At 47.3% G+C, this 24628-nt stretch overlaps 2 protein-coding genes and 1 long non-coding RNA gene across 3 annotated transcripts in view; 1 reads left to right on the top strand and 2 right to left on the bottom strand.

Annotated features, from left to right (window-relative positions):
• Positions 1-978: 978 nt before the first annotated feature.
• Positions 979-2165, bottom strand: LOC104355092 (uncharacterized). Its single transcript, XR_719646.2, has 2 exons — positions 2108-2165; positions 979-2021 (listed from the first exon to the last, which is right to left on the bottom strand). It is a non-coding gene; the product is annotated as an uncharacterized LOC104355092 (long non-coding RNA).
• A 2518-nt stretch (positions 2166-4683) lies between these two features.
• LOC147416246 (uncharacterized) lies at positions 4684-5769 on the bottom strand. The gene has a single exon (XM_086482007.1). The coding sequence runs from the start codon at positions 5767-5769 to the stop codon at positions 4684-4686; it is 1086 nt and encodes a 361-aa protein (XP_086338133.1).
• Positions 5770-13091: 7322 nt separating this feature from the next.
• The window catches only part of ARHGAP6 (Rho GTPase activating protein 6), a 339292-nt gene continuing 327755 nt past the window's right edge, over positions 13092-24628 (top strand). The window contains exon 1 of the mRNA XM_086460885.1: positions 13092-13586. Coding sequence (XP_086317011.1) covers positions 13092-13586 — 495 coding nt within the window. The remainder of the gene's footprint in view (positions 13587-24628) is intronic.

The raw sequence follows: 24628 nt of genomic DNA, 5'->3' as shown, positions 1-24628 counted from the left end.
AGCAATTTTAAAGCAGCCACTGACACTGGAGAGCAAGGCAGAGCCCTGGCAATTGTCTACAGAAGACAGGGTGGTCTAACCCAGCACCAGTAGCAACCAGGAAACCGGAAGGTGCCAGGGTGCCAGGAAGGGCACCAGACTGTACGAAAGCTGGAGAGTAACTAACCAACCCAACAAATTCCTGGCAGAAGGACTCAGTGAAGAACATTAGGAAGTGTTTCAGACTCCCACTGGGTATGCTGCTCCTCAATAGGTCAAAAAACCCAAAACTGTCGCTGCAGTGCTGCTCTGAGTCAGCAGGTTAAGACCCATCAGTGGGACTGAGGAGACCAATGTCTGCTCATCCTTCCTTCCTCCATATCCCCCCCACCTCCAAACCCTGCCACTATTATAGCACTTCCTCAAGAGGAGATGCCTGCAGTGGTTCACATGTAGCAACAATGGTGAAGAAATGCAGCACAGAACAACAAATAACCGAGTTCTGATTTCTTAAGGAAACAGGACAAGGGAAAAATGGCACGAGTGATCTAATCATTGAGCTTAGGCCCCCTCTCAAAAGTGAAAGGTATTTTTATAACTTGTGATTCCATCTGTACAAGTTCTCTATATTCTACTCTATTGAATGCAGATAGCTCAGCATTCACTGGATCAGAGGCCCAGTTTGGAGACCATTAAAATACCGGTATTTCAGTACAGCAGCTATTTCATTTTCAGACAGATCAAGGCCTGACACCTATTGCTGTCTCAGCAGCTGGCAAAGATGAATAAGCTACATCAGCTACACCACAACATTATCAAGCCTTTATGTAAAATAGTGAAAGCAAATTTCAAAGGCCAATTTGTTTTCTGTTGATAGTTAAGATTCGGTTGTGCTTTAATAACTGGAAAACAGAAATTCTGCAAGAGGTCAGGTGATGGAAAAAAGTGATTACAAAAGGGGAAGTGGCAATACAAGAACGAGGGAGAACAAGAACAGCATTTATATATAAAAATTTATTTAGGTGAAGTCACAAACAGTTTAATATCAATTTACAAACACTTCATGTTATGCATATTATTGAAACTATCAAGAAAGGTAAAGGAGAGCAGATAATGGCAGCTTTTTCCTGAAACAACTAAAGGCATACCCTTACCATCATGCGCGTTACTGGATCACAGTATTACCTTGATCATACTCCCTAGTATGCAAGGGAAAAGAAAACAAAATACTGAGATGTAGAATGATTAAACCGTGAACCAGCGAATAGGATTTTCATGAACATCAGACTACAAAACTCTAGTGTGATGCTCAGGATGTGAAGTACTCTACGAGGATAAAAACAGAATAATAATTTAGGTCACTAATTATTCTTAATGCATAATTGGGCTATAACTGATTTCTGGCAATGACAGCAACGGTTAATGCATTTTTCATAAAAGAATAGAGAGGCGGTACTGAGCCTCACAGAAAGATTCTGTTGACAACCTGAGTTATTATACCAAGTGTAGGATACGGTTTCAAGTCAAATATACATTTATGTTGCAGATATTCTCAATGAAATGGTAAAAGTAACAGCTGTAACAAGACAAGTTATGATTTATTTTTTAAAAAAACAAATATAGTACATAGGTTTTTGAAGTGTCCGGTTGTGATCTGCAAAGATCCAGGATTGCACACAAGTTTGCTCAAATGAGAAGGGTTAATCTGCGCATTAAATTGGCTTATACTTTCAAAGTAGTATTTTAGGGCAGGGTTCTCCTCCGGGAGACTGTTCCTGACCTCATTCAACCAATGTTCAATTTATTCACCTTCCTGAATCTTTGCCCTCTTTGGATAGTCTGTGACAAGCGCTGCGCTGCAGGAATTCCTGTTTTCCAGCAAACTGGCTTGCTCTGCAGGTTTGTAGTCCATTGTTACAATTGCTGATTGGGTAAAATGAATTTCCTACGTCTTCTCTAGCACAGCTTGCAACGCAACAGAAGCAGAGGTAAAAGAATGCACTAGAATACCAGAGCTCCACTTAAACACCAACGGAGTCAGGCTGTTGGCACCAATAAGAAATTCTGTATTTAACAAATCTGCAAATATTTAAGATCCAAAGTTAGTCAGTTTTATAAACAAACTCACCCACTTAGTCTGACTGCCATCCCAACGGGCCTTCTGTTTTCAAGGAGTCTGGGAAAAAAAAGAAAAGAGAATTGTCTGAAGTTATACATACAGACACAAATTTGCAGGAATGAATCTCAGCTATCCTACATACGTGACAATTATCACACTCAAACTAAAACTAGCCTTTCTCACTGTTCTTTCTGTGTAAAGCAAAGTTGCAGCTCTTCATTGGTGCCTTGGAAAGGACAGCTAACTTCAAGCACAACACTTTGTTGTCCTTGACTTTGTTTTTACTGGTTAACCTTCTGTGGAACTGCAGAACCAGAGATACAGGCACTACATCACGCTGAAATTTAAGCAGCCTTGAACTGAAAGGGGAAATGAAATCCAGTCAGACTGCCTAATGCTGTCCCTTGAAATTATGAAAACAAAATCAGTCCAAACAATCTGGAAGAAAAGGTCTTTGTAAAACAGCTCCTCTTCCTCTTGACAGCATGAATGTAGAAAAGCTTAGGTTCTGGCCAAAGCCATAAGCCCATAAAAGGCTATTCCCTCCCATTTTAATTCTCTGATTCTTTTGCCCAAGTGGGAAGTCACATCTTATTTCTCTGAAGTAGTTTTACACAGCATAATTAGAGCTTGCAAAGAGCAGGGGTGGTGCAGGGGAAACCCACAGGTCACCTCCAAGAGAGCAACATTTCCTTGCTGCTGCCCTGCCAGTGATAAATTCATGCTCTATCCTAGGCCTCACCTACATTTAACAGCTACTCAAACCATTATTTCAGCTAAGGCACTTTTTTCTTTTAAACAGTTATAGCAGACTATATGCCACCAATTAAACCTGCTCTAATACCAGAAGCTGAGGAACTGCATAACTTTTACTTCTGCTTTTCATTGTGCTGCTGAAGCACTACTGGTTTTACGACCATTAAACTTCTGGTCTTTTGTAAGTTACTTAGTTAAAATGAATGTATTTAATTTTTCTGAACACAATTGGGGGGGGCGTGGGTCAATGCTACTGCTAAAAATCAACTGAGCAATCTCCACAAAACCAAAACCAAAGGGGAGCGAGACCTCTGGTGCCTCAGCAGACAAAAAAGCTCGGCACTGACAGACCGGCTGCTGTGGAAGAAGTTACAAGTCTCGTTAACATGACAAGCTGAAGATCCAGTCTTGGATGAGATGAAAGCTATAAGCCACTGCCCATCTGGTGCTCACATAAGATCCGTAGCAAAATAAGAACTGAGCTGTTGTTCTTGAGAGCGCAGAAATCTAAACAGAGATATCAGAAAAAGTTGCATAAATCTAGAGCATCAAGCACAGAAGGCACCAAGGCGACAAGGCCTGCACCAGCAACTGTTTATCTATATTACTGTGCGGTGTTTGCTCCCTGTCTTTGTCACAGGTCAGCCCAGAGAAGTTGCTTTTGATAGGTACCAAAGCCAGGCCTCAGTGTGACACACCAAACACTTCCAAATACCCTGAAAAAGGGTCCTCCCTTTCCAGCTCAGGCTACCAAGTGGAACAATTTAGCCACTCCTCTGTGCTGGCAATCCCCGGGAAGCACAGCATCTGATTAGCTAGCAAAAAAAAAAAAAACCCAAAACCCACCTTCAGGAACACAACGGTTCTTCCTACGGTCCCTCAAAAAAACACTTGTAAATAAATATAGCCAACACAACAGAATCTCCCTACCATCATTCAGCTGGCATGAAAGATAACGTTCAGAGTTCAGCATTTTCTGCACTGGGGATTTGCCAGACTACAGCCACTGATATAAGAGAAGCAGCACAACCCCCATACAGGCAGGCAGCCCTTTGTACCCATGGGGCTCGCTGTCACAGCTCAGGCGACGGAAAGAGTAGATCTACCCATGTACATCACGGGTTATACCAACTCAGGCACACTCGATGCCTATACTGAGAGCAAAACCTCAACGTGCACAAAGATATTCCCTACTTCCCCTAATCACACCCACCATCTCTTCCCACTAAACGGGCCAGAACTTGTGGGTTAAATCGACCGAGTCCCAAACCAGACTACAATCAGAGTGAATTGGCAAGCTGTGGCCATTCATATCTAAGTTTATTCACATCAATTTTTCTGGCCTCCTACACAGCCTGCAACTACCACATGCTCCCATAGTAACAGGAGAGTCCGTACTCTTTGTGTTACATACGGATAACTGTATTGCCGAGAAAGTTAATTTTTTTAAAGACAACTCAGAGGAAAAAAGAAACCGAAACAGCTTTTTTCTAACATCTTAAGGAAAACGCAATTAGACACCAGGGGAGAGAACTAGCGGGGCTCCTAATTTCCAGTGGCCAGAACAATAAATGCTACAAACAATTTGTCGAGAGCGTGCTTTTTGCTTCAGCAATGCCCACGCCTCCCACAGTGGCCAGCCGGACACCCGTACGGACCCACGCCTCGCCAGCTGACCCCGTGGCCCTACGGTTCGCACGAGCGAAGGGTCAGCGCCGTGAGGCGGGAGCCGCCAACCAACTCACGGGCACCCCAACTGCCCCCTTCTCCTCGGAGCACCACGCCCGGTCAGGGGAGCGGGAAAACGCACCACCGCGGCCGCCGGCCCGTCACACCTGGCTTTTCTCCTCCTGCTTGGGGCTCTGGGAGGGTGGTGGCGGTGGTGGGGCCGGCGAGGCCTGCGTCTCGCCCTCAGCACGCGGCTGCCTGCTGACGAGCGACTTGAGGGGCGCCATCCACTTCATCCAGAGGTCGAGGTCGACGTCGCCCCAGGGCAGGGTGGGGTCCTTGGCCGCCCGCCGCCGAAAGTCCTCGTCGTAGCTCATCCACGAGGTGCCCCCGTAGGTGGCGTGCAGCTTGCGGATGGTGTCCAGGTACTTGAACATGGCTCCGCAGCGCGCCGGGTGCTTCTCGCACAGCACGCTGGCGTACACCAGGAAGGCCGAGACCCACTGGTCCAGCGTGTCCCCCGGGCGCGGGCCGTGCTCGGGGGCCAGCTCTGTGTGGAGCAAGGAAAAGAGGTCAATGAACTCCCCCCGCCAGATCCGCTCCTTGGTGGCCTTGGCCAGCTGGTAGCCCAGCGGCCGCCGCAGCCCCACGTAGGGGGTGGCCGCCGCCTCCGCCGCCGGCGCCGCCTCGCCCTGCCCCGCCGCCGCCGCAGCCGCCGGGCCCCCGGCCGCGCCGCTCGCCGCCGCCGCCGCCTCGGCGCAGGGGCTGGCCGCCGCCGCCGCCGCTCCCAGCGCGGCCTGCCGCTCCAGCCAGCGCGGGTTCACGTAGACGGTCCGCAGGCGCGGCGCGGCCCCGGCCGCCGCCGCCGCCCGCGCCGAGCCCTCGGCGCCGGGCTGAAGGCGCAGCACGGCCAGGGCGGCCGGCGCGCCGGCGGGCAGGTCGCTGCCCTCCCGCCGCGGGGCCGGCTGGGCCGCCGCCGGCACCTGGAGCAGCGAGGGCGCCGCCCAGGGCGGGGAGCCGCCCCTAGGCCCGGCCGCCGCCGCCAGCGCCTCTAGGCCCGGGAGGCCGAGCCGCGAACCGGGCGCCACGGCGCCGAGCACCCATCGGGTCTCGGCGATCCCGCCGCGGTCCCGGGGGCTCCGCGACCTCCCCTCCTCCCGGCGCCCGGCGAGGGCCGTCCCCAGCGTCAGGGGGGCCGCGGTTCCGGCCCGGCGCCGACGGCGGCTCCGCCGCCTCCCACGTGGCATCAGCGCGGCGGCGGCTCCGGGCAGGGGGCGCGGCGGGGGGCGGGGGCTACGGCCCGGCGGGGCGGGGCAGGGGCGGGGCGGGGCGGGGCCTGCCTCTCCGCCCCCCGCCCCGACCGGCCGCGGCCCCGACCCCGACCCCGACCCCGGCCCCGGCCCCGGCCCCAGTCCCGGGATGCGCGGGCCGGGGTGCGAGCCCGGGCCGGGATGCGAGACCGGCTGTGCCGGGCGGGCGGGCGGCCCGCGGTGGGCCAGGGGGCTGAGCGGCGCCCGGCGTGTCCCGTGGGTTCGTGTTGTTCGGCACTTCAGTGCTGGGCTTGGAGCACCTAACGTATTTACTCTCCCTCCATGTAACTGTATATATATATAAATACATATATATCACTATATAGTGTACCTATATACATACCGGATATACACACTATAGATATAAAATTATATAAAGTAATATATACACACACACACTATATATATAACTATATATCTATGCTACTGTATAGTAAGTATACAGTAGCAGTCACTGTTGTCATTGCTTCAGTAGAGCAAACGTTTGGAGGAGTAATGACACTCCATCGCTTTTCCCTTTCAGTGTAAATGAGCATCTTCTTCTCTTTAAAGAAAACGGGCTTTCTTTTTTTTTTTTTTTTTTTTTTTTTCAGGGTGCTAGCAGCCAGATTCAGCTGGCCTAGCTAAGCACCGAGCAGCCAATCTGGGCAAACACTTGCCAAGACTCCTCAGGATGTCCTGCAGATGCCCAGGATGACCTGCAGAGTCCCACGCCAGGTAAGAAGTAGGGGAATGTGAGGACTTTAGGGGAAATGCTGCCCTACGGGCAATTTCCTTCCTAGTCACGTCAGAACACTTTCTGTGTTAGCATGGCACAGCCGTACACATCTTGCCACAGTCACTGCCAAAATACATGGTGGCCTCTGTAGAAACAGGTCCGCGCTATCGCAGTCCTTGGTCATCACCTGAGCGAAGGAAGGTCAAATGCCACGGGAGCCAAAGGTGGGTGCTGGCTCCTCATGTGGACTTAAGTTGTGCACCCACTCCCCAGCTGCTTCCACAAATGCTTCTGTGGCACTTTCTCCTCTGGAGAAGCAGCTTTGAATGCTATGCTGAAATCCCTATAGATCACTTCCACTGTAATATAGACAAAAGTTCTGTAAAAAACATAACAGCTCTTCTGTCTTCACAGAAAAACTGGAAGAGCTAAAATTAACTACAAGTCTTCTTGTCCAAAATATCAAATCCCAGAAATTACAAAATTATAAATTCTTCTGTAAGAAAAAAGTAAGGTAAAAGAGTGGCTTCACTTTTCTTATGCTTAATAAATTCTGAAGGAATAAGAGTAGCAAAATGGTCCTATTTTCTAATTCACCCTTATTTTCAGAGATTTGTTCAGAAGTCTGAACAAAACAGACTTTGCTTAATGCTTGAGAGGAATACGCTCATATTTTGATAAACAAATCTTCTTTAAAATGCTATCAAAACAAGTGCAACTGTGATGAGCTTCTAAATAATTTGACTTTAAATTCTGTCCAGTGTTTCCTCCTGATTTTAGATTAATGGGGCCTTGATAACACCAGAGATTGTTAGAAGTACAGTAACACCATAATTTCTCTAAACTGTGCCCATGCAGCCAGCTTGCCAGTAAGACAGGTGATAGACCACTATACGAAATCTCTAAAATTTTCTGAAGGTTAAGGTTTTCTTGAGTTTAACCCAACACACATATTTGGTTAGAACTGCAGTCATTGAAGTGGGAGGGGACATCCCTCGCAGGCACTGGAAGGCTGCTGTTAGTTTTCCCTTTCTCAGGCCAAATAAGACCAGCTTTCCTGGCATCTCCTCACAGGGCAATGTTCCAGCTCCAACCTGTCTTGGTGGCCCTCCTAAGGACTTGCTAAAGTTTATCAAGGTCCTCCTTAATTGGGGGCACCCAAACTAAACACAGGGTTCCAGATGAGGGCTGTTGAATGCTGTGTAAAAGCAAATCATCGCTTCCCTCGGCCTATTGACTACACGTCTGTTGATGCAGCCCAGAATGCTGTTAGCCTTCATCCCTGCCAGGGCTTCCTGCTGGCTTATTTTTGGTCCATTGGCCAACAGGGCACCCAGGGTCCTTCCCACCAGAGCTGCTCCCCAGCCTGTCAGTGCCTAGTCCATAGCAACGCAGGGGGTTAGTCCACACCGAGTGCATTTGTCCTCACTGACTTTCCCAAGATCCCTGTTTTCCCATTCATCTGGGCCTACCTAGGCCCTTCTGAATGGCAGCCCTTTCCTGGAGCGTGTTGACTGTACGCCTTAATTTGATGTTGTCCACAAACTGGATGAGAGTGCGCTCTGTGTCCTCCTCCAGGCTACTGACTTGGATATTAAACAGGACAGGTTGCAAGACAGACTTCTGAAGAGCTTCACTTGTAACCAGCTTCCAGGTAGAGTATGAACCATTAATCACTATGATACAATCAGTTTTTCTCTCATCTAATTGCCTCAACAAGGAAGCTATGGGACTGTGCCAAAAGCCTCCTGTCCACTCCTCTTCCATCATCCATGGATCAAGGTGGGTGATCAGGTTGGTCGGGCATGATTTACCCTTGGGTAAACCCATGCTGGGTCTTTCCAGTTACCTTTTTCTCCTCTATATGCCCAGAAATGGCTTTCAAGAGACCTTGCTTTTGTGATTTTGCCACAGTGAAGCTCACCAGTCTGTAGCTCCTTGGATTGTCCCTGCTTTTTTTGAAGATATGTGCAACATTTAGCCTTTTTCAGTTGTTAAGTACTTCTTCAAATCTCCATAACCTTTCAAACATAAAAAGTGGCCTTGCAGTGGCATCGGCCAGCTCTCTAAGCACCCTCAGATGCATCCCAGCTGCTTCCCCAGACTTGCATGGGCTGGGACTCCTCAAGAGAAGATCCCCGACTCGGTCCTTTTCCACTATTGACAGATTCTTTTCTCCTTGAAGCACACAGAGCTGGGAGACTTTGTTGGTGAAGATCAAGACAAAGAAGGCATTAAGTAGAATCATAGAATCATTCAGGTTGGAAAAGATCTTTAAGATCATCAAGTCCAACTGTAAACCTAACACTGCCAAATCCACCACTAAACCAGGTCCCTAAGCACCACATCTACACGTTTTTTGAACACCTCCAGGGATGGTGACTCCACCACTTCCCTGGGCAGCCTGTTCCAATGCTTGACCACTCTTTCAGTGCAGAAATTTTTCCTAATGTCCAATCTAAACCTCCCCTGGCACAACTTGAGGCTGTTTCCTCTCGTCCTATCACTTGTTACCTGGGAGATGAGACTGACCCCCACCTCACTACAACCTCCTTCCAGGTAGTTGTAGAGCGATAATGTCTCCCCTCAGCCTCCTCTTCTCCAGGCTGAACAACCCCAGTTCCCTCAGCAGGCTTCTCATAAGACTTGTGCCCTAGACAGTCAGCCTTCTCTGTGTCTGTTGTCACTAAGCCACCAAGTCATCTGCTGCTTTCAGCAGAGATCCCACATCTTCCTTGTTTATTCTTTCACTGCTACTGTGGTGGTAGAAGCTGCTCTTGTTGCCCTTGACATCCTTCACGGTTTCACCAACAGCTTCCCAACCACCATGCCTGTATGTGCAGGGAGTGCTTCTATATTCCTGCTCTGTGTGCTAGGATTGAAGATATTTCATAATAAAACCTATGACTGCAAAGTCATAATTCTCAGATACACTCATCCCTCAAAATATTTCTGAATTCTTATTGCATTATAGATCCATATCACTCTTACTCACTTTCAGAAATACAGACCGGAAAAGTTGAGGAGGGATCTTTCATGCTGCAGTGAGACAGCTGACTGCTGCGTAAGGTGGTGACAAGCAGTCAGATAGAACAAACATCCTCACTGGGTTTAAGCTTTCACTGTAAAAAAACCACGACCATGCAAACTGTTTGGAAAGCCCTTCTGTCTCCAGAAGTCAGCACATCCCCTGTCTATACCACTACCCCTAGCTCCAGGGAGGACTGCCCAGTTCCTTGACTGCTATTGCAACCTTACGGGCAGCAGTTACACAAACAGCTTTGCTTCAGAAGAGAAGGGCTGATGACCAATATTGCATCAACCAGTACTGTCTCACAATTCTTCTGCATATATGGCTGCACAGCTGATGTCTTGTGGCTGGAGGTTACCGCTGAGGTTTGGGGACCAGGACTGTCTTTTTGTTCTGTGCTTGTACAGTGCGCAGCAGAGCCCCGCAGCCTAGCTGCATGGGTGGTGCTCCCAAATCTCACAATAATGCAGTTCGTAATGATAATAAATAGCAACTTAAAAAATAATCAGTAAGTGCTTATATTGCTGTTGCCCCTGAAAGACACAGCCGGCAGCTAAGGCAGGCAGTGAAGTTGTCTCCATGAAGTGTCTCTATACACGTGCTGTATTTACTCAACTGAATTGCAGGTGTGATTTTCCAGGCCTCTGTCTCACGAGAACTATAATCTTTCGTGAGGCCTCTCATGGAGAAAACCAGCTGGACAACAGTAATACCTGGGCTGAAGTAGGTGGAAATAAGAATGGTTTGCTCCCACTTCATTTAGAGTAGTTACTTGTTAAGCTGACGTATGCTCCTAAAATAGCACTTATCTGATCGTTTTGGTCTCCTCCACAGGTTGTGTGTGTGGTGCATAAGGATCTGAGTCTGCACTTGGAGGTTTGCCTGCTGGCAGCTGGCTGTGCCCAAGAGTATCAGCTCTTTCAAGCAGGCAATGCACCTTCCTGAGAAAGGCAGAAACCATTTCCAGTGGATTTTGGAGGCCAGCCTAACTGTCCTCTCTGCTCCTCATGTGATTACAGCTCTGAATTTCCCCCTCTGCCTTTTTCCCTCGTGTCTTCCTGTCCCTTGGTGTTCTGATGATACGTTTGTAGAGGACCAAAGTGAATACTTGGTTTGTAAAGCTGTCTTGTAGGCATGTCTCTTTCAACCAAATTGTTAGCATGGGCACAGAACCGCAGAAACAAACTCGGATCATTGTTTTATGCTTCAGACCTTCTTTTTAGTCTCAAGCGTGAGACCTTATTGAAGGCATTAATGAGGAGGCAAAATGAAGCTTTAAACAGAAACAGCTGCAGCCTTAGCTGTGGAGGAACTAGCAGGCTTTGGAATTAGGCAATAGAACAGTTTATTAAAATAAGGGAGGAAAAGCTCCTTTTCAGACAAAAAAAAAAAATTGAGAAAAAAAATCCCATTTGGAAACATTACATAAAACCAGAACACCTCCCTTTGAAAGTGGATGGGCTAGTGTGCTGTTTCTCTTTATGAACCTCAAAGGCGGCCCCAAAGGAAAGGACTGTCTACTCCCTCTATTGATGAAACTAGAAAATGCTGCCACGGAGCACTTAGCGGCACAGGCTCCAGGCACCTGGGAGGGCAACACAACCCTGTACTGGGGTTTAAGGAGAAAATGCAGCATGAGGAGAAAATAACGCTTGTGTTGTGCTCGAGTCCTTTTTCCCAAAACAGATGTTTTTGTGCTTTTTCTAAGTAATTTTAAGAGCTGTCTGCCATACTTTTGGGAAGACTGTGGAGATGGTGGTTTCTCAGGTCAAAAGCAGGATGCCTAGGCCCCAGAGAGTCAGTAGCCTAATGGTGACTTGATCTGAGACAGGGGAGATTCAAGCCTTGCACTGCAGCTCTTGTCTAGTCTCTCCCTAGGTGTCTTCCACTCTCTCCACAAATGAAAGTATAGGTCTGAAAGCAAACCAGGATTTGGGTTTGTGTGTTTTGCTTTTCATCTGGAAAAAATGTTAACGGCTGTAGTCTTCACTGATAAAAGAGCCACAGATCTGAACTCGCCCATCAAGCTAATGGTTAGCTGCAGCTTAATAAAGTTGAAACACTATGTAAATGACAGTGTGGGGCCTCCAGATAGAACCTGACAAACATTGCTGTTGAACTGCTTCCAGTGAAGGGAGGACTCTAATGTTCCCAGCTGGGAGAGGGGGGCAGGACTCAGGTCCTGTGGCTGCGGGACTGTTTCCTTCACTCCAGGTGGGGAAGGAGCTGGCTGGCTGGCTGCCAGCCTTCGTGGGGCTCTGTGGTATTCTTCCCCTGCGTGTGTTCTGTTCCTGCGTTTCTTTACGGTTTTGGCTTTCCCAAGCTTGTTCCTTTCTCCTGATAAAGGTTTCCTCATCTATGCTTGAAAAGCGAGCAGAAAAAAGTCTCTACAGAGGATCGAGCAAGTTTAGCTACTTGTCCTGAGGAGGCTCAGCTTCATTGGTCCCATTCCTTTTGTCTGCTGCCATCACCCACCCAGCAGAACAGTTACAGGTCTTGAGTGATCCATGCTGCCTGTGGGACTCAGGTAGCGGACCGTGCACTCAAAGTACGTGTTTGCTGTGGTTAAATATGTAAGGCCATCTTCTCAAATTGGCACAGGATGGAAAGACTTGGGTCAGAACATAATTGCTGGTCGAGCTCTGCCTAAGACCTGGTCCCAGTAGCCCTACAGACGTGTGCCGTACACTGCAAGCACTTGCCTGTTGCTGTACTTTTTCCCTGAAGGCACCAGCTCTCTCCGGCTCGGCCGGGAGGATACTGGGGTCCCAGAGCCAGCAGCCCAGCGCGCCCCGGCGCTCATCAGCGGACGCCGGCGGGGTGGGGATGCGCCGCTGGACTTGGCAGGGTCAGGCCGGGGCTTTCCCCGGCTACGGCTGCGGCACGATCGTTCCGAAAACCAGCTGTCCCTCGCTGCTCGATCCCTCCCCAAAACACAGCCCCGCGGTGCCAGCGCGGCCGCAGCGCCCCGTCGGGGCCGCCCGGGGCAGCGCCCGGGAGCCGCAGCCCCGCTGCCCGCGCAGCCCCGACGTGCGGGCAGCCCCGGGACCGGCTCTCCACGCCTCGGGGGGCGGCAGGCGGGCCCCGCCACTCGGGGACCCGACGGGGTGGGTGGGGGGGCGGCGAGCGGCTCCCGTGCGCATCGCGGCCGAGGGGGGAGTGACTCTGGCAGGCTGCGGCGAGCCGAGATAAAAGCTCCGTCGCTGCCTCCTTCCCTCCCCTTTTCTCTCGTAACTTTTTTTTTTTCTTTTTTTTTTTTTTTTTCTCTCCCAGCAAAGTGACCGCGGCGGCGGCGGCGGCAGCCCCGGAGCAGCCCCAGCGCCGGACGCCGCCATGAGCCCCCCGATGCCGCCGTCGGGCCGCGCCGCTGGGGGCTGAGCCCGGGCGAGGGGGGGACGCCCCGAGAGCCGCCCCACTCCGCGCCGCCGCGGCGGGGGCCGGAGGCAGAGGCAGCGAGAGCCCAGGACCCCCCGGCCGCCCCCCGCCGTGCCCGGGGCAGCGTCCGCCGCGATGTCGGCGCAGAGCCTGCTGAGCAGCGTCTTCTCCTGCTCCTCCCCGGCCGCCGCCGCCCCCGCCGCCGCCAAGAGCCTCTCCAAGCGGAGGCTCCGCCAGACGCGCAGCCTCGACCCCGCCATCATCGGCGGCGGCCGGGAGGACGGCGAGGGCGCGGGGCGGGCGCCGCGGGCGCGGGCCGCCGGCAGCCCCCCGGGGGAGCGCTACGGCCCTCGGGGCGCCCCGCCGCCCCCCGGCGCCTCCTTTTCCACCCCCAGCACCCCGTTGGAGCGGTCGCCGCCGGGCAGCGCCCTCTTCGACGAGGAGAGCCCCCGCGGGAAGCGGAGCCCCGGCTGCGAGCTGCCCTTCCTGGCGCGCACCCCCTCGGCCTCGGCGCTGAGCGGCCCCGCCAACAGCATCTTCTCGTCGCCCCGCCGCTGGCTGCAGCAGAGGAAGGGGCAGCCCTCGCCGCCCGGGCCTCGCCCCGCCGCCTACGTCGTGTGGAAATCCGAGGTAGGCCCGCCCGCCCCCGGGGGACGGGCACCCGCCGCGCCGCCCTCGCCCCCGCCGCCGACGGCCCGCCCGTCCCGCCGGGGCGGCCCCGCTGAGCCCCGCAGCCGGCGGTGGCCGGGACGGGGCGGACCTGCGGGGGGGGGGGGGGGGGGGGGGGGAGGGAGCCGCCTGCGCCCCCCCACCCGCCTTCCCGCTCCGGTGGTGCCCGCGGGACGGCCGGGCGCGCCCCGGGCTGGGGCCGCGGGTGCCGTCGAGGCCGCCGTGGGAAGCGGGCGGGCGTGTCAGCGCCCGGCGCGGGGGTCCGCGGCGTTGGTGGGACGGACGGCGGCGTTTGATGTTCCCTCGACGGGCTCCATATGTAGTTGTCCCGAGCACGTAAAACCTTTCCCTCCCAGTTTCACACATCGTAAACAGACGTATGTGAAGGCTTCTAACAAGACAGACAAATAATTTTTAACGTGCATACCCAGTGAGCTGTGATTTATTTGACAATGCACACGTGTCAAAACCACACGAGGAGCGATCTCATTCCGAGAGAAATCCAACTTTGCAGTGCAAATATTTATTCGTTTAACTTGGATATCATCAGTGTTGGGCTGCAGATATTATACCATGTGGGCGAATGTATTCGGAGAATGTGGCGTTGTTTCTTGATGGCGATTGCTCGGCGAGTTGGTTACGTGTGGCCCTTTGTAGCAGGAGAAGGAAGAAATTTTTTGTTTGAAGGAATTCTCCGTCCTGTTTGTGGCCATGAGGTTTCCCGCTTAACTGTTTAGTAGTGCCTCATGGAGCTTTTGGGTTGGGGTCAGAAGGCAGCCTTTTCCTTTTATTTCCATTTCCATTTAAGTTGTGTTTATTATAAATAGCCAATACTTACTGGATCTATCAACAAAACAGCCCCCTTGTTTCAGTGGAATCCTAGAAAAATCATTACCTTACACAGTGACCTGAGATCCAAAGCCAAACCAGGCACCATGACGGCACAAGATTATAAAAAGTAGTTTTTAAGGGCGGAGGCTGTCTCTGACTCTGGATGAGCCTCTGCATCCTCCTGTTAGCTTGGGGTATGAAAGTTGTCAACACCTGCCAGCTGGGATGGGGTGTCAGCGCTTGCGTGGTGGCTTCAGGCTGATGTTGAAAGAGGCAGCGAAGGTTTTTAGCAGTTTTCAAAAATGGGTTATTGTTAAGTCTTGTGATCAGAAGTTGCTCTGAGCAGTATTTCATCTTGATACTTGAATTTTAAGATAGTAAAAAATTCATGATTTCAAAGAACTTTGTGGGAGTTGCAGTGTCAGTGACAAAAAACCTCCAGTGAGACAGTGGGTAACGACCTTTCGATGCTCACACTAATTAAGAGCGAGTTGGCTGCTTATCCACTTACGATTTGATAAGAAACATCAAAAAGTAGAAGACACGTCAGATTTCCAGTGCAGAGTTTCCTGACCGAGTCCAAGACTCAGAGCATGGTCTCTGATCAGCAACCATAAGCGCGTCTCCCTGTTTTTACTGAATCCACACGAAGGTATTGGACACTTGGGGCATCTTTTTCAGATCTGTGTGTTGTCAAACCATGTAGCCCAGCACATCCTCAGACTGCGAATTCAAAAGTACAATTTTTTTTTTTCCTAATTTGGTGTGTATCTTGGATTTTTAAATAGTCAAACCTTTTTTTTTTTTTTTTTGTGGGGGTGTATTATATTACTAACAGTGTCATTTCAGTGATGTAATTTGTAGTTAAATCTGGTTGAGCGAAGTTTCATGTGATGTTGCAGCGCTGTTCTCTGACAAATTGTTGTTTACTTGGCATTTGAACCTGGCTGAGTAGTATATTTCATACATTTAAAAAATGGATGTTTACACTAACGAGATGTGGTCTTGTATTTTGGAGGCATCTTTCCTATTGGTGAGTCCTGATTTTTAGAGTAACCAAGACACACATGTGAGTGTAAGGTTAAAAGAAATAATTGATATCTTTACATTAGAAAAAAAACCCCAAGGTGTGATTCTGTTGTAAGAGAACAATTTTGGGAAGGTCAGCGTTGTCACTGTGAATTTGTGGCATTGTATGTCAGTTGCCATATAACTTGATACCTCCTGGTTTCACAGTTTCTATTTTTAAGGCATTCTACAAGTATTAACTTGGTTATATTTGCACCTTGAATACTGTGTGCAGTTTTGGGCCCCTCACTGGAAAAGGCGCTGGAGCGTGTCCAGAGAAGGGCAGTGAAGCTGGTGAAGGGCCTGGAGAACAGATCTGATGAGGAGCGGCTGAGGGAACTGGGGTTGTTCAGTCTGGGGAAGGGGAGGATGAGGGGAGACCTTATCGCTCTCTACAGCTGCCTGAGAGGAGGTTGTGGTGAGGTGGGGGTCGGTCTCTTCTCCCAAGTACCAAGTGAAAGGACAGGAGGAAACAGCCTCAAGTTGTGCCAGGGGAGGTTTAGATTGGACATTAGGAAACATTTCTTTACTGAAAGAGTGGTCAAGCATTGGAACAGGCTGCCCAGGGAAGTGGTGGAGTCACCATCCCTGGAGGTGTTTAAAAAACATGTAGATGTGGCACTTCAGGACGTGGTTTAGTGGGCATGGTGGTGTTGGGTTGACGGTTGGACTTAGTGATCTTACAGGGATCTTCCAACCTGATTCTATGATTCTGTGATTCTGTAACTATCAGCAATGACACATATAAATTATTTTAATTTGTATTTTAAAAGAAACTCCACATACATAATTTGATCATATTCCCTGTCTTATTTACAGGCATGCATCCCAATGGTCATTCAGTTTGGTTTTATCATAAAATAGCATTGTTCATGAAGGATTTAGTTGTTTGCTTCCTTGTTTAGTCTTTATTGGAAAAGGACTTGTTCAGTTTTTAGGATGTTAAGGATTCTCTGTCTCTGGGGCTTCACCCTAGCTGAGGCAAAGCAAATGTGCTTGAGGAGGTGAAAACCTGCCACATTTTTTTGGGTGAAAAGGAAAGAACTGTTTATAATACTGTAACTTTAAAAGGTCGTATTATCCAAATTATTAGACTCTCAATAGGAAATCTCTAGTTCCGTTTTTTTCGGCTTAGAAAGGGAAGTAAATCATGACAATGATTTTACTCAGCTGTGAAAGACAACTGACTAGATGACTGCAAGGTGAAAATGAGCACGGAAGGTTTTGAGTTGAGTACTTAAAAATTCCCCTCCTGTTAGCTGGGGAATAAAAGAAGTGTTCATTGCAAAACTTGTTTTCTTTACTTTCATTCCAACACCTTCAGTATAATTGCACTTTTTGGAAAATATTTCTCTAAAGCCACTGTGCAAGCCTAGGGTTATGCACTAAAAATAATATTTCAGGAGATACATGTGGGAATTATTTTCTTCCCCCTACCCTAATCTTGGAAGCAGTAGAGAAGGAAAAATGTCATGGTAATTTTCTCTTCAAACCCCCCCCAAATAATAACTTCTGAGCAGGACCTGCCACACCTGTCCCAAGCTGGAGCTGTCTGGTAGCATCTAGAGGGACGTGGTGAAGATGGGGTTTGCAGGACGTGCTGGTGCGTGAGTGGTGCGAATCTCAGGCTGGGGCAGCCTGGTGCTTCAGGGCTCCAGCGACAGGAGCGCCTGGCCCAGCTGTATTCAGATTTTCAAGCCTGAGCTGCAATTTCTGTATATGAGGCCGAAATGTTCGTAACAGCTTTGATAGGAGGCCAAGAGAAGGATAGATTGTTTGTTTTACCATTTTTATTGTTCTTTGACTTCAGCATTTTGTACCGCAACGCTGTCTACTGGCCCGGGGAGGGAAGGGTTGCTGTTCAGTTCACGTGGCCATACCTAAATAATTTTTAATGGAATGACAGAGTGCACAGGGGATTTCCATTTTCAGCAGCAGGTCACACCTAAAGGCTTTACACAAAGAAAGGTGTTAGGCCTATATTCTTGGGTCCACAGATTTTTGGATGTGAAGCATCATGTGACAGAGAAATCTCTCGTGTGATCTGGCTTTTCTTTATCGACATGTAATTTTATTCATAAGACTATCTTACAACTGTAAAGATTATTTTTAGTAGAGCTTTGCTTCGCTGACAAGTATTCTTTCCCCTTTCTATTATCTGCTCATGTATAAGCTGCTTAAATAGAAAAAAATCCCTGTTCCTGGCTCTGTGGAAATCAGTGACAAGATTTCCAGAGGTTTCAGCGGGGCAGAGCCGGGGGGGATTTTTAACAAGGGAAAAAAGCATTCATCCTCAATTCCCATCAGATCTCAGCTGTCCCTGTAAGCCATTTTCTTTAAAGAAAATTCACTTTCACTTATAAAATTGTCTGTTAGGACTATAATGCTTTCATGAAGTGTTTCATAAGGTTAAGTGACTCTCTAAGTAAACTAAATATCATGGAAAAAAGGTGATAAAAATATGCAGAGATACCTTAATGCCTTGATTCTGCCAACATTTAGTCATACATTTATGCTTCCCTTACAAGTGAAGGATGCAAGTGTTTTACAGTGGCTGACTGGGATACATTTGGCGGGTGAAAAGTCCAAACTAGCTCAAAATGAATAGAGCCGTGTGAAGTCTCAAGTTGTGTTAATTCTTCTGCTTATTGTCCTGTCCTAAAGACAGCAATGGAAAGCCACAGCTTGCGTATAACAAATGTATGTGAATGAATGTGAGTAATCTCTTTGTTATGATAAACCAAATCTACACACTTGAACTTATGTGGCCTGATTATTTTTCTGTCATACTCCATGTGTTACTGACTAATTAAACGTTAATCTCCAGCTAATATGCTTTTTTGGGGGGAGAGCTGTTTTTGAAATAATTGTAGCCCCAGCTTGCGTGCCTGCCCGCCGGGAAGCAGGAGGCACCATTGTGAGTTTGCAACTTTCACCTCAGCGCCGTTGGGTTGCTGCGGGTGGTTGGCTCAGCCCTTCCTCACTTCGTCCTCCTCCTGGCGCAGCCTGCAATCGACCTGCTCGCTTGCCCAGGGAGGCTGTCGATCCAGCCCAACAGAACAAGGGGTTCCCTGTGGTGCAGGAGGGAAGGTCGCCCTGGTTCCTCCCCAAGTTTTGGGGGAGAAGCCAGGAGTCATCCTGCCGGCTGGCCAAGCTGTGACTAGGTCCAAGGACATTGGAGATGTTAATCCGCAATATCAGAACAACGTTAGTTTAGCTAAAATTAGTTTATGACTTCTGTTTGAGCTATATGGAGTGATTAGGGCATGGCTGTCGGAAGCAGTGAACGCTCACAACCAGTTTCAGCTGATAGGTGCTGGGGGGTCAGCTTCCATAAATTCACTTGCTTGATACTTTAAGAGTTTAAATCCATTGGGAAGGCATTCTCAGATTCCCTCTTTCCTTATCTCCTTGCTTCCCAAAGTTTCCTGCTGATCGTCACTGTTTTTTGCAAATTAATTTTAACTCCATTTTTCCAAGCTGCTGTGAGTGGCTAGCTTACTTCTTTCTGCTTTGTTACAGCCAGTGCTTGCTTCAAAACTGCTGACAGAAGGACATATATGAGAAACACTTTCAGAGATAAAGGCTAAAGCAAAATTCTTAAAAATTGGGCGAACTGAGAGGTCACATTCACATATGGATATATATCTTTGGGTGCTTCACATGAGTGTTTTTCTTTGAGGTTAGTGGGACAACATGTTTTGGAGAGAGAAAGGACTGCATCATCCAGTTTGCAGGAGCAGAACCTGTTGATTTTAAATTTAGAGGAGGGAGAGCTTTTCTTTATTTTTCCTTCCCCTATTCAACTCCTAAGCAATGATTGATATATATTCTGAAAATTGTAGGTTCCCTACAGAAAAGAGAGAAAGAAGGCAGTTTTCTCCTATTCGTTAGGATGCATGAAGAAAACGTGAAATAAAAGTATATATGCTGCATCACTTCCAAAAGATCTAGCAAGAGATAAGTAAGTGAAAACATCCTTTCCCCAGTTTTCACTAGGCATTGAACTTCAAGTGGTGCTGATGTGACAGCATGTTTGTCAATATCAAACCAGGAGTGAAGCTGAAGCTTTCAAGGTGTAAACGCAAAGCTGCTGCGCTTGGAACTGGGGATAAGGCTCTACCACTGAAGGCTGCAATAGTTCGCATCGTCTAAAGGTTAGTACTCCCCAATAAAGTAATTTAACACTATACATGCAAATATTTTAATGGAATCCCTCCTCAATATTTAGTTTCTTATGACAATGTCATATTTATTGCTCTCCAGTTGCCGTAGTCTTACAGGCTTTATCTTTGCTGAGGTCTTGGCCTCGTGTTTTTGACTTCATTGCCCCTGCATTTGCCTGTGTTTGTTGTGCGGCTTGTTCCGATGAGACGCTCTAGAATTGTTTCCCCGTCAGATTGAAAATTTGTCCATCTTTGGGAAGGAACCACAGAGAATATATTAAATTGACATCAGCAGCAGTTGATCTTTTTTGCCATAATGATCTCTGAAGAGCTCAGTGTCTGTTATCCTTAAGCACCTTGACTCCTAACCCAGACATTTTTCTGTATGGATGGAAGAGTTTTGAACATATTCCCATGTAGAGGCCTGATTAACTGTCCAGGAAGCAAAATGGGGGCCAAGCGTGGTTAAATGGCTTTTTGTCACCTTGTTTTTTTGGTCTTCCTCCAAACATTTAAAAAACTGGACACTCCCCCATCGCCAGATTGCTAACTTGCATTTTTCCCTTTGAGGGGGACTTTTTAATGAGATGTGTGAGAACTGTATTTTGGAAGTTTTTTGGTTTTTACAGTAAAAAACTTTGTGTGCTGGTATTTAACACTGAACTGTTCTGCTTTATTTTCTTCCATAAGACACCCTGAAACACTAGACACATAGATTAGTTTCAGCCTCAGTTGGTCTCATTCAATGCTGTAAGTGTTCTGTAATTGCAAAATTCGGTGGGCAGAAATGTTGTGGGTCTCATATGAAGAGGAATGCCATTAAAAGTAACTAAATATATTCAGCATTTCTGAATTTAGCAAATGCACTCTTCCCATTCCCAATTAAGTTACGTCTGAAGAAATGTGGTGAAAATATGGGAGCTGACAGCTAGGACGGTTAGAATTCTCCCCAAGTGTGCATTGCTTAAGTAATGGAAAAGGAACTTTTGAAAATAATAGAAATGAGACTGAAAATGAATTTTGAGCAACCTCTAAAATATCAGCAACCCAAAATGCTGTCTTGACTTCATGATGGAGTTGTGGCACATTTAGCTTTGCAGGCTCACTTGTATGACAAGAGCTACAGCTGTGACAATTTGGAGGTGGAGAGCTTTTCAGGAGTTTCTCTTCACTCTTCTGCGGTGTTGCGGCTGTATAAGCATATAGGTATTAAGCATCTTTTGGGGGATTTTTTTCCTTCCAGATATAAATATCATAATGGAAACCAGCAGGGAGTTCTGAGCAAATAGGGATGAACACTCATGGTGGTATAGTAGTAACTAGATCGTATCAGTGTCAGAGTTGCAGGGTTGAAATCTTAACATAAAAAGGTAATGAAAATGCAAGTTATGGGCAATACTATAAGTGTCGTTAAACATGATATAATGCTGCTCGTATTTGATTTTCTGGCTATGTGGTGTAGTATTTGAGAACGCAGGCATCACTGGAATTAACCCGATGTTTTAAAACATAGCTTTTGTACATCCTGGGTTACACTGTTTTTTAACTGAACCAGGTGTCTGGAGGGTCGAAGGCCAAATACTCCATTCAGCTTATAGAAATTGGAAGGGGGGCAATAAGGAGGTAAGGGCAAGATTCAGACTTCATTGGAATTTGACATTGTGACTCATCGTCCAATTTTGCAAGGTTTTGAGCTCTCGGACTTCAATCTGAGAGTACTCAAGTGCGTGCTTTACTTTTGGTGGGAATACTACTAGTCAAAACAGAGTATAGGGTAGAAAGCAAAGCCTTTAGTTATCATTCAGTCCTAGGAATTTTACTTACTTCACCTCTTTAAAACTCTTGTTTTGTGCAGACTTTTAATCTGTGTTTGTTCAAAATAATGTCTATTATATTTTATCTATTCTTACCCTGTTGCAATAATGCCTATCAATGGAAATTTATGCACAGAGTTTCAGCTTTTCCTACATGTCTACAGACTGGCTATTTGAAGTTACACGGCTGTTCCACTCTGGTTGTCAGCAAGGCGTTATTAAATCCCAGGGAGAGTTAAGAGTATTTTTGAAGGATTTGATGAGCTTCCAGTGCTTGACGCTCGCCACATTATTGTACTGGAACCAGATGTTAGGGACCACATGTTCGTGTTTTTGGAGCTAAGTAGGTTAGGTACTGTGTCTCTGGCCCGTAAAAACACATCAGTTTCCCACCCTAAAGCTCTCATCCCTATGTCATCATACTCACTGTCCTGGCTGTGGGAACAGCATGCATCAGCATCCCAAGTTGTGAAACCAGAACTGTCTTTTCTGGGTCTTCCTACCTGCTCTCTTCTGTATCCTCTCAAAGAAGAGGCCTTCTCATTTATGGTATTTATCCATGAGGACTCTTTGACAGTGTAAGGTCTAAAAGAGATTTTTGAGCATTACCCTTAGTGAGGATGCACATGAGCACTCAGTCCCATGCAGAAACTCTGCCTGTGGCTGCTGAGAACCTGATAGGGCTTCGGGTAAATCTTTCTTTTCTCTTTTCTCCCCTGTTCATTTATGAGTTCTTGTTCCATGCACTCAGACCTTTTCTGGTTGGGCTTGTCTTTTATCCATTTCCAGTTGTCCTTGTTATGTATATCTTCAGATATTCTCCATGCCAAACATTAAAAAGGAAGACAACGTGTCTTTTTCTTGCTTTCATCACCTGAAGTTCATGCTAAAAAAAAAGCTGCTTCACTGTAGCTGTAGCCTATTATTTGGATTGGCCGAGTCAAATGTTAATGAGTCCTTTTGTTCTCATAAATGGTTTGTCTCATAAACGGACAGAATGGCTTTCACCAAAGTACAGAGTATGATACAGACTTTGCTAACAACTGAATGATTCATTTTTTATAGTGTGATTAAGATTACTTTTGCACTGCCTCAGAGTCATGCTTCACCGAAGGACTGGCTTGCTGGATTTGTGTTTCAGTGATGGGACTGTACCTCCCATCACTGAACATCTATAACTGATTTTGTAAGAGGAAGAATAATACAAATTTTCCATTGCTATTTTCAGGTTTTATTTGCTTTATGCCTTTGTTTTCTGCCACTGTTGTAATACGGCAAGATGGTTTTTGAGCACTGTCCTTCTCTTTTTTTTTCTCTAAAGGGTAATTTCAGTTGAGTTGCACCCTACTGAGAGTAATGTGGTAAGAAACCAGTTGGCAGTGCTCTGTTCAGTTTTCATTTGCCTCTCTAAAAGTCTAAAAATATTCCTCCTACAGGAAATGTTTTTCATTCTGTTATGTCTTTTGCTTCCCGTAGGAGGTATTTCTTTTAATTTATTGAATAAATCTCTCTGAATTGTATTCCCATAAGAGTTTAGGCACAATAGAGTCTTTGGGCAAACTGTCCAAGAGATCTCACCGTCTTCTGTTTTTAGAAGATACGCAATTCTTTCTTTATACAATGCCACCAAGCTCTGGGACAAGCTAATGCTTACGTGAAATGGGAGAATTTTAAACTAAAGAACGTGGATTAACGCATCTGCTGTACCATCTCAAATTTTGTTGGTTTGATCGTACATATTTCATATTTATCCTTCTTAAATCATAAAGAAATCCCTCTTCTCTTTTCCCTGCTCTCTATTTTAAAAGGATTCTGGGCAACATTTTGATCTCAGTTGCATTGCCACAATTTCTTTTGTAAGTGTATGTGTATATAGGAAGGCTAAATCCTTGTAACATCCTGGTTGGAAGTCAGCTATGTTTAGCTGTTAATTTAATGTGGATGCAGTGCAGACTGTTATTTGAAAGGGGCGTTGGGGAAAGAGAGACTGGGATAGATTACATTTTCATGCTCCAAAATAAGACCCTATCTACTCTATCCTAAATTAGAACAATATGGTTGAGTTTTCTTGTGGCTATTTCATAACATTCCTGCTGACAAAGTATGGTGTGCCTTTTGCTCATTGCTTCACTACTGTTTCTTAAGCATATGTTTGTATCTCTGCATCTGGTAACAGCCCTTGTAGCAGTGCGCCACAGGGACGCGTCTCATAGGTCTTTAGAAGGGGGCAGCTTGTTCACAAACAATACACAAAGTGGACTGTGCCTGAGAGCGGGTACCAAACCGTCGCCAGCTGGGAGAATTAGGTGGCCAAATTACTTAAATAAACACAATTAGAAGTTTTGCTTTTTTTCAGGGATAATGTGCCTTAATTCTATATTCACTAAAAGAATGTGATGTAATTGGCAGTCAGCCTGTATGGAGGGTTTTAGGGGAACGTTTTAGTAGAATAATCAGTAAGATTTACATGGTTAAATTTGCATATTTGAAAAATCTCTGGCACACTGTCCAAAATGCTTCTTGTTCCTTTTCTGTGCTTGAGATTTGAGCACGTACCGTTTCCACGCTCTGTCGAGGCTCAGATGGAACCTTTCTCTTTCATAAACCTCTCCTCAACAGAGGCAGAGCAAATGTGACAGATGAGCATACGTTCCTTTCTTGGAGTGAACTATGTAACAGAGCCTCCCGCCTGTTTTTTAGCCCAAATGCAGCTAAATTACAGCACCTCACACGGATCAGAGGAAAACCAGTTAGATAAGTTGGTGAGCAGTGGAAGGTGCGTCATGTGGAGAAAAGGATGTCTGCATACTGGGTTATACGAGCAAAAAGGTAACTGGCAGGTCAAGGGAAGTGACTTTGGCCTTGTCAGTCCACGTCTTGGCTCCTTTGTACAAGGGAGATGTCGGCATACTGGAGCAAGTGGAGTGGAGGGTGATCAAGATAGGGGATGAGAGTGCTTAATGTACAAGGAAAGGCCGAGATTTGTTTCATCTGGAGGAGAATAAGGGGGGATGTAATTCCACTTTTACTACCTACATGGGGATTGAGAAGATGGAGCTCTGTGTTGTCAGAGTTGCACAATGAGAGTCACAAGTTGCAGCCAGAGGAATTTTAAGTAGATCTA

Source organism: Leptosomus discolor, chromosome 1, assembly GCF_034619465.1.
Source record: "Leptosomus discolor isolate bLepDis1 chromosome 1, bLepDis1.hap2, whole genome shotgun sequence".
Lineage (NCBI taxonomy): Eukaryota > Metazoa > Chordata > Aves > Leptosomiformes > Leptosomidae > Leptosomus > Leptosomus discolor.
Note: the sequence above shows the minus strand (reverse complement) of the source record. Positions and strands in the feature narration are given on the sequence as shown.

Excerpts from the sequence above, each read along its gene's own strand:
- LOC147416246 (XM_086482007.1), bottom strand. The coding sequence starts at position 5,769 with ATGCCACGTGGGAGGCGGCGGAGCCGCCGTCGGCGCCGGGCCGGAACC.